Source organism: Sprattus sprattus, assembly GCF_963457725.1.
Source record: "Sprattus sprattus genome assembly, chromosome: 18".
NCBI lineage: Eukaryota > Metazoa > Chordata > Actinopteri > Clupeiformes > Clupeidae > Sprattus > Sprattus sprattus.
In genome coordinates, this window is record NC_137916.1 from 30588420 (window position 1) to 30598419 (window position 10000).

The following is a 10000-nucleotide window of genomic DNA, read 5'->3' on the forward strand; positions in this document are numbered from 1 at the left end:
CACCATAGAGTGACTGAGATGATCATCTGATACAGTAAGGGGAGGCCAAAAGAGATCTGTACATCTGAAATACAGAAGCACAAGAACATTCTTTGATGTGATGGACTTTCTTTTAGTAAGCAGTGTGGCCATAGATGGGTGTACTCAAGTCTACGGTGATGTAGATTCATGTTTTTGTTCTCAGTAAATTCCCCCCTCCCCCCACCCCAAACAAAGGCTCTACCTATTGTACCAGCTTCTGAATTGTTTTGCAGCGGTGTGTTTGACCCCCCCACTGAGCAGAAGTTCCTGTTCTTGTGTTTTGCTCTCTCCTGTCGTCCGCCTCTTTGCTGACACATCACCTGACCCTCTCCTTAACATAACCATGGGGGGCCCTGTTGTAAGAATGTGGTTAAGCCTGCACATCATGTGTGTGTGTGTGTGTGTGTGTGTGTGTGTGTGTGTGTGTGTGTGTGTGTGTGTGCCTGCACATCGTGTAGTCTCTTACTTTAGGTTGACCTGGAGGTTTCCTCTCCCGGCCCTGACTAAGGAGCTGTGTGTGTGTGTGTGTGTGTGTGTGTGTGTGTGTGTGTGTGTGTGTGTGTGTGTGTGTGTGTGTGTGTGTGTGTGCCTGCACATGGTGTAGTCTCTTACTATAGGTTGACCTGGAGGTTTCCTCTCCCGGCCCTGACTATGGAGCTGTGTGTGTGTGTGTGTGTGTGTGTGTGTGTGTGTGTGTGTGTGTGTGTGTGTGTGTGTGCACATGGTGTAGTCTCTTACTTTAAGTTTGACCTGGAGGTTTCCTCTCCCGTCCCTGACTACGGAGCTATGTGTGTGTGTGTGTGTGTGAGTGTGTGTTGGGTCCTGGGACCTTGGACAAGAGTATCATGTTGCTCTGGGAAGGCTGAAGGTTATGGCAGCTCTCACTCTCTGTCAGAGCCAGGGGAAGCACCCGAGTGTTACACCCAGGACGCTGCGCTCATCTAGTGAGCGGCGTCTGGCACTGCCGCCTGTGCAAGCACAGCAATCCAGACTATTCTCAGTCGTAGTTCCACGTTAGTGGAACGAACTGCCTAGCACTACCAGAGCAGGGGCGTCCCACTCTACCTTCAAGAAGCTCTTGAAGACCCAACTCTTCAGAGAGCACCTCCCTTCCTAACTGGCACCTTGGCTTAACCTGCACTTAAGGAGTGACAGTCCCGCACTTCCTTTTCTTTCTATGTCGCTTTCTATTTCTTAAAAAAGCAGTATTTATTGTTACACCAGGTTTTATTGCTCTTAGCTTGACTGTTCTCTCCTTGTACGTGGCTTTGGACAGAAGCGTCTGCTAAATGGCTAAATGTAATATAAACGGGAAGCCCTCGGGCAGCAGTGCACCCTCTCTGTGACCCTTACCCCTAATTGTCTCGCAGTTCTCTATTCCATTGTCTGTTACGCCACAGAGGCCAGGCTGAGTGTGTGTGTGTGTGTGCGTGTGTGTGTGTGCGATGACACTCTGACCAACATTAACCTGAAGCGCTAAAGGAATGAGGTCTGATTTGTTTGGCATGGATGTCACGCACGTGTGGAGTTTCGTTACGCCTTTCAAGTTATGACTGCTGACAACTCATTTTAATCTGTAGAGCAGGGGTCTGTTGATGTTTCTATGGCGATCCGGCATATGCGAACAGAGTCGTGTTCAGGTTGACCAACACACCCTGTCATCGGAGCCCCTCGAAGACCATCTGGCCGGCTTGTTTGTGACAGGATCCTGTTACAGAGGATACAGCGCATGTGACTGGGTGATCAGTTCTGAAGCATGTATATATGGCCAGGAGAGGAATGACATCATCGGCCATGATGTTGGGTGCTGTTTCGCTTCACTTGCCATCACATTCTCTCTTTCTTTCTCTATCTAACTTAGGAATCGTTTGATTATATTTGTTTGTTTTTATTCTAATTTAATTCATCTCATATATAATGTTGGATATTTTTTATGTTAAGATTAGATTGATGGATTAACTCATCAGTATGAAAGTCTCACTTTTGGAAGGCAGATCAGGTGGGAAGCAGTAACTTAGCTATTGACATGATTTACTGACGTTAAAGTCGGCACTAAAGACACGACACAGGCTCATTCCAAGAAACCACCAATTAGGAGGTGGTCTCAGAGGATCCACACGCACACAGGGGTACCCAGGGGAATTAGCAAAGAGGGAATAGTTTATGCTGATTGGTTTTGGCAAACAGCCAACCAGAACAGACCACATGAAGATATGGGCCTTAAACAGGCAGGCAGGACGTTCACACAGTGAGATGATCCATGGGCCTCTCCTTATTGTAGCTTATCGATTACAACTAAACTTCAGAATTCTTCATCCAGTCTTCGGTCTTCTAAATGGAAAAAAGGTGTAGAGAGAGGTTGTCTCGCTGCAACAATATCTATGAAAAAGCAGTGGATGGTTCATATAACCCCAGGCCACAGCATAAATAACCATATCAATCAATCTTATCAATCACTAATCAAAGTGTTGGATAACCAAGCGTAATAAATCAATATCTGATAACCTATTAAATTGAACTAGATGCAGATCAGATGAAATATGAGGATGGAGTGTCTTGTTAAGTACTGTCAGTACTGTACTGTTCCGCTGACCGGTGTTGTGCTTTGTTCTGTGCCTGTGGTGTTGTGTTTAGGGCGTTGCTAAGCAGCAGGTGCCATGGAGCCACCAAAGCAGTTGTCACACAAACCAATACCCCTCTGGGGTCGAAGGTCGTGTACGATGGTGAGAAGAGGAAGCCGTTGCAAGTGACCTCTGCTCTCTTCAATGTCTTTCCAAAGGTAAGGGACACCACAGGTCGTCTTCCCTGTGTGTGTGTGTGTGTGTGTGTGTGTGTAGGACACCATAGGTGCTCGAATGATGATGATGGGCAGGTAGGCACATGGCTTAGTTCACCTGGTTCACAGCTTGTTCGCTTAGTTCATTCAATACATAGTTTTTCATTAGGTCGTCTTCCCTGTGTGTGTGTGTGTGTGTGTGTGTGTGTGTGTGTGTGTGTGTGTGTGTGTGTGTGTGTGTGTGTGTGTGTGTCTGTGTGTGTGTGTGTGTGTGTGTGTGTGTGTGTGTGTGTGTCTGTGTGTGTGTGTGTGTGTGTGTGTGTGTCTGTGTGTGTGTGTGTGTGTGTGTGTGTGTGTGTGTGTGTGTGTGTGTGTGTGTGTGTGTGTGTGTGTGTGTGTGTGTGTGTACCTGTGCATAGGAGCCACCCTTTGGGAACACGTCATGGGACTCATGCTCCGTTGTTGGAAATGGGGGGATTCTGGCCAACAGCAGCTGTGGACGGAGAATCGACTCCGCCCAATTTGTTATCAGGTACAATGAAAGGACTTCCCCTCAGAACGACGTGATTTGATCTTTAAATAAACACAAAGTGATCAGCAAACCACCAAAACTACCACACAACCATACTTAAAACAAGCACACACATCAAAAACACAACACAAAGATACAACAACATTGGCTCAGCTACACATTCATTCAATACAATACAAATGATCAATAAAGAAAGAAAACAGATACACAGCAAAGTATTCTCTCTTACAACCTTTCAGAAAATCCCCGTAACATAAAGTCAGAGACGTTGGGGTTGATTTTGATCTTTAAATAAACACAAAGTGATCATCAAACCACTAAAACAACCGTCTCCCCCCCCTGCCCTGTGTGATCCCCCCCCCCCCCCCCCCCCCGCTGTGTGCCCCCCCCCCCCCAGGTGTAACCTGCCCCCGCTGGAGCAAGGCTACGAGGAGCACGTGGGGAATAAGACCGACCTGGTGACAGCCAATCCCAGCATCCTCCATGAAAAGTGAGTGAAGGGAAGAAAAGAAGAAGGTATCTGTCCTGCATTAGCACACCGTGATTACGGGCATGCATTAAACATAGATAAAGTGTCCACTTTTGCCACCTCTTTACAAGCAAGTCATGCCTCAACTCTAGCATATGAGTTGAACTCCAGACGGTTTTAAAGCGCTAACACAAGACGGACAGCTAGAGGACTGGGAGAGACAATTTGCTGAATTTGACAAAAAGTGTGTTGAACTAGAATTCCTTTTTGACATTTACACTTTATGGTTTAAAGTTAAACTCTTACTTTTTTAGCTGTAAGTTGTTGATATTTGCCCTCAACAACCAATCAAATTATACCCCTCCCTTCCGTGCTGCTGAAGAACCGTGTTGATTGGCTGAGATTGACTGTGAGAGACATTTGCTGAATTTGACGAAAAGTGTTTTGGAATTAGAATTCCTTTACGTTCAGCTCTTTAATGAGAGGAAGTGGAGGCTTCCCCCTCGGGCCAAAGCTGTGTTTGTTACTTTAATCTCTGAGTCACTATGAGCGGGCACAGGGCAGGTTTCCAATTTCAAGGTGTTCAATTATTTATTTAGTTTATTTAGCATAAAGAATTGAACACAGTACAGATAGGAAACCTCTCCCTTTTCCTTCCACTCAACTCCTCTGTGTGACGCCAATCTGCCGTATTTTAGGAAACTTTATGGAAAACATCTCCGTCTTTCCTCCTCCGCCAGGTTCGGAGGGCTCATGGAGCGCCGGCGACCTTTCGTGGAGGGCCTCCGTCCCTACGGCAACGCCCTGATCCTCCTCCCGGCCTTCTCCTACAGCCACAACACGCCCGTGTCCCTGCGGGCCGTCTACACCCTGGAGGACTTCCGCAGCCCCGCGCGGCCCGTCTTCCTCAGCCCGGACTACCTGAGCGGCCTGGCCCGGTTCTGGAGGTCCCAGGGCCTGCGCTCGGTGCGCCTCAGCACGGGCCTCATCGTGGCCAGCCTGGCGCTGGAGCTGTGCACCCATGTGGACCTCTACGGGTTCTGGCCGTTCAGCCAGCACCCGCACAGCCACCAGCCCCTCACCAACCACTACTACGACAACCGGGAGACCAAGAAGAAGATCCACGCCATGCCCGCCGAGTTTGACCACCTGCTGAGGCTGCACGGGCAGGGCATTCTCAGGGTGCACCTCGGGCAGTGCCCACGCACTGATGGATAAGCCATGCCTCGGGCAGTGCCCACGCAGTGATGGGTGATGGGTAAGCCATGCCTGGCAGGGGGGGCAGAGGAGAGGAGAGGAGAGAAAGAGGGATGAAAAGAGAGAGAGAGAGAAGGGGTGCACACACAGTGATGGGTAAGCCATGCCTCGGGCAGTGCCCACGCAGTGACGGGTGATGGTTAAGCCATTCTGGCAGCGTCACATCTGATGGAAGGCATGTTTTTCTCATGGGAGTTTCCAGGACAATTCTCCTCGCATGGCTGCAATGCTCCAAGGAATGGTTGTCAGTCGGTTCCTCATTTCATTGCTGGTAAACACGGATGATGGTATTTGTAGTCCTCTTTTGCACGGATGCTGGTATTTGTAGTCCTCCTTCGTGAGCGGTTGAAAACGTGTCTGCTGTGCAGACTGGACTCTCAATCTTGTGATTTGAATCAAAGATTCATGATAACATGGACAGTTTTGCTGAAAATGACCCACAGGAATATAAGTAGAAATGCAGACGACACAGTTAAGTATGCCGTCACTTCATTTTGATTACGACAATTGAAAATTCTAAACCAATCAAAATCAATTAAAGGGGTCATCTAATTCGCTCGTATTTAAAGTTATCCACTGAATCCCAGCTATTATATTTGTATGGTACATTCATTTTTAACCAACCAATTTCTTCTTTGACCTCTTCTCTGATTGGCTAATCTAAGCAATTCAGTCCGCAGACAAGTAGAACAGACAAGTTGATCATTATATAGGAAGTCTGGGACATATTTGTGACTGTTCCAAAGGCCATGTGCAATAGTTTTTATGCTTTTAGCCTTACTTCATGCTGAACCATGTAGTAGAGTTGTGTGAAAAAAACACCACAGTAGTTGTTATGTAGACTCATTGATTCTGTTACAGTTCTGATGGTGTATGATTTGCCTTCATTGAGTCTGAGCCTGCGATCAGGTCACAGCCAGTGTTGTTTGGCATTACTTATCTCAAATGTTTTCTATCTATTGCTTACATCAAGTGTGCCACTCCAGTGTGGTAGATAGCGAAATATTTAGGTCAAAACTATGTGTGAGTGTAAGTAGTTTTTTCACTTTCAAGTATGCTGAGATCACGAGCTAAAACAAACCTACCTCTAACAATTCAGCTCCCTATTAAAAAACAGATCTAGCAGTCGCCAGCTTGACGGCTAAATTTAACTTATTAGACTGCTTGTTCTAATGTCAACGAATCAGTGCGTAAGATATTCTGCCAGTGACAAAGCTAGCTACAGTAGTTACAGAGTACGCTAGAAAGTATTCGTCCTTTGTGTGAGGAGTACATCATAATGTATTTGGTAAGGGTATACCCAAGCCATTTAGGAATAAAAAATAAAAAGAAAGATTTTCAATCATTGTATAAAATGATTAGAGTAATAATCTTTAATATTGATTCTTATGTAAATACCTTCCAAAAGCTGAAAAGAAAACCTTAGATTGAGAGAATGATGGATGGTGAGAAAGTATCTGTGAAAGGGGGAAAGTGAACTACTCCATTCTCAGGAAACACTGAATTTTGAGCCAAGCTAAAGATTCTTTGATCTGTACTTTTTCTAATACCATAGTCCACACTTCAACAGGCCATTGTATCATACGGTTAACAAAAGATAACATTAAGAATGCAGAGACTATTTCATGGCCCACCACCTTATGAAGGAATGTAACAAATGACCAGGACTATTTGTTTTACTGAATTACCTGAAAGGGGCCATGAACAGGTAGGAATGTTGTTTGACTTACCTTCAAGGAAAAGTAAAAGTTGTGTTTTAGACCCTTCTTCGTATGAACTTTTGGACTCTTTTTGGCCCACTTACACTTTATATCTACGTGTATATTGTAAATGTTCTACATGACCTCCTTACTACCAGAACATTCTTATTAAGCTGATAGCTTCAACATATAGTAACTTAAGGTGTTATTGGACACTTTCCTCTCTATGTGAGCTGGCGGGTGTGGAGTGTGTGTGTACTAGTCAAACTGAAGCTGCATGCTGTCATAGCTGGCGGGGACAACACTCTCTTTTCCCCTGCTGTTCAGCAGTCTGATTTCAACCATGTGCCTCACAAACATCAGTTTTACCAGCCCTTGAATGTTTTACATTAAAAAATAGAAAATAATTCTGTAGTGTTGCCAGTTCCATGCCTACCTTAACGACACATGATATGTATGGGGCAACATTGAGCAAAGCATGTTTTCGAAAGCACGCATGCATGTATAGTCAGGGGCGCAGATAGCACTGCGGACGGGGGAAGTTCATAGTGACCCCGATCCGTCCCCCCCCCCCCCCCCCCCCCCACTCTCCCTACGTAAGGCGACAATCATCAGTTAATAACTCTGCACAGCTGATTAGGCGATGTTAGCATCCCGCCCAGTTTAAAAATCCAATCTGCACCGCTGGCTATAGTCACTAATTGGCTAGTACTGTTGTGAGGTTGCGACAAACTGTGAAACCCTTCCTTAAATACTGCTGTAGCGGGTACAGCCTGGAGTCTCTGGACGCTGCACATATGAAGGCCACAGGTGTGCAGAGGCGCATCAGCAGAAGGGTCTGGAGAGCAACATGAGGTCATCCCAGGTGGCAGGCCCACGACTGATACACAGGTGGAATATGATCGGAGTCCTGCTTCAGGTCTCTGGTCTGCTTGAAAGGCTAATAACAGAAACTAAACTCTGGGCTCTGTAAAGCGCCTACAGACAATTGTATTGTTATGGCGCTATATAAATAAAATTTAATTGAACTGAACTAAACAGGAAGAATGTCATGGTTCCACAAGGATCTGAAGGCTACATGGTTCTACAAGGATGTCAATGCATAAAAATGACTTTCCACAAGTACAAAATCTCCCTTGACATGGTTACCTGTATTACAAATGTTGAGCATTGGTGTGAATGGAGGAAGACATATTAACAAATAAAGACAAAGCTGTGGGTAAAATAGTAGCCCTCATGTCTGGACCTCTGCTTGGCCACCTGCGGACCACCTGAACACCTATGAACGGAGAGCCAGAGGCCTGCTAGTGCTACCATCACTGGGTCAGCAGACGTCCACTGTAGCCTTTTCCTGTGCAGGAATATGAAAAGAAAAGACCACACAGTGCTCTGGGAAATGGGAGGGACCAGGGTGGTGTTGAACTGCCAATAAAGCACAGAGAATGTAAGCGCTTAAGCAGATCAGTGAGTGAGTTATGGGTTTGTCTGGTGTTTCCACATCACTCACATGCAGTGGCGGCTCGTCCATAAGGGCGATTGGGGTGACGCACTGCCTATGGGAAAAGGAAGAGAAAATCCTGATGTATAAATTCAATTGCACGACTACATGTAAATGTAAATTTCATATTTTTTTTCTGTCGGATTCTACCACTAGACCGTCTGATATGCCTCTGTATGTCTTTGTCGAATCAGGTAACAGTCATTCAGTCAGCCTAGAGTCGTGATTCAAATGGCCCCGCCCCTTCAGGGCGATCTTGGACGAAATGAAAATCGCCCAGACCTCTCCCATTGACTCCCATGTTAAATGCGTTTTTTTCACAAAACAGAGCTCTGTCTCAATGCATTCTCTATGGCTTCCGGGAGGGCTCGCCCCTCCAAGTCTAGTCATAAGTAAGCGACGCAAAAGCCTATGGTAAAATGCAATGAGGACGTCACACAGCTTCGACAAAGGCATGTCAAGATGGCACCTGTTCAGCACAACAACTCATCCGCTCTTTGACAGAAACTTCTTTTTAGTCAGCGTAATATTGAAGATAAATTGACCAAAAAACCCTAGACCAAAAGTATCCATTCAACAGTTTTCTACAAAGGGAGGGAAATTGGAACAAAAGAAAATCGCGGTCGTGAAGTGGCTAACGCGGTCTGTATCTATATACCACTGTCACTTTTCATAGGTTTCACAGTGTGAACTAACTTTAAATAATGTTTTATGTCATGACTTATTTTGCTTTTGTAAGCCAATACTTTCAAGATCAGTCAATAAATATCGTTGGTTTTGACGTAAGTTGCCCCCTTCTTTATGTTGTTAGTGGACATATCATGTGTCCTGTTCAGCTAGGTTACATCATACAACATTTGAGACGTGTGGATAATGAAAAAGTGGGATCATTTAATGTGGAGCCACATCATGTTTGCTTATGAAGGCTCCTGAATGTAACCTTCTTCCATAGCGTTCCACTTGTATCTTGCTACTCTAGCTGTGTAGAAAGAGGGGAGATATTACTGTTGGTTGCTGCCAATAGTGGACAAAAAGGTTTTGCTGTATGAGTAAATCGGATAACTTAATGTACCTACTGAATAGGTCGCCTTAATCATTATCAAAAAAATTGCCCCCCCTGAGAATTTTTTCAGGAGCCGCCACTGCTCACATGTCTTTCAGCTCATCCACTGACTTCCAGAGTAAGAATGTTTTGCAAGCTGTGCGTTAGTGTGTTTACAGGAAAGAGGGGGACAGGAATGTATCCCCATTGGCCTATAAACGCGTGGTCTCTGATGTCATTGTTCTGCAGTCCTCACATTGGTCCTTGGCTTGACATAAAACCCTTTAAGCCCCAAGTGCTTCCTGTAAGGTCAGAGGTCGTGGGTTGGAAAAGTTGTCACAGGAGAGTGTGTAACACAGCTGCAGCTAGGCCTATTTATACACTACTGCACTGTGTGTTATTTAAGTGCTGCTTGGCGGCAGAAAGAAGACATCGATGAAAAACAGACAGAGAGAGAATGTAATATGGTGTGTGCATGTGAGTTTGTATAAACCACAGTTTTGAAATGTTACATTTTTTTTTTTTGTCAGTCGCAATACACTTGGACTGTCTTGCTTTGATCAACGGACGTCTACAACGCTGTAAATAAAATAACATTTCCTGATAATCTGATTTAATCTCATTTGGAAAAATATGCTCAGCTTCGTGATAACTCTGTTACATTCACTGGGCATAATGGTGGCACTATTGGGGACAAACGAACCT

At 45.3% G+C, this 10000-nt stretch overlaps 1 protein-coding gene across 1 annotated transcript in view; it reads left to right on the forward strand.

Moving 5' to 3' along the window:
• st8sia6 (ST8 alpha-N-acetyl-neuraminide alpha-2,8-sialyltransferase 6) overlaps positions 1-6821 on the forward strand; it is an 11778-nt gene extending 4957 nt beyond the window's left edge. The window contains exons 4-7 of the mRNA XM_080856504.1: positions 2656-2800; positions 3217-3329; positions 3727-3819; positions 4539-6821. Coding sequence (XP_080712630.1) covers positions 2656-2800; positions 3217-3329; positions 3727-3819; positions 4539-5016 — 829 coding nt within the window. The 3' untranslated portion in view covers positions 5017-6821. The remainder of the gene's footprint in view (positions 1-2655; positions 2801-3216; positions 3330-3726; positions 3820-4538) is intronic.
• Positions 6822-10000: the final 3179 nt, after the last annotated feature.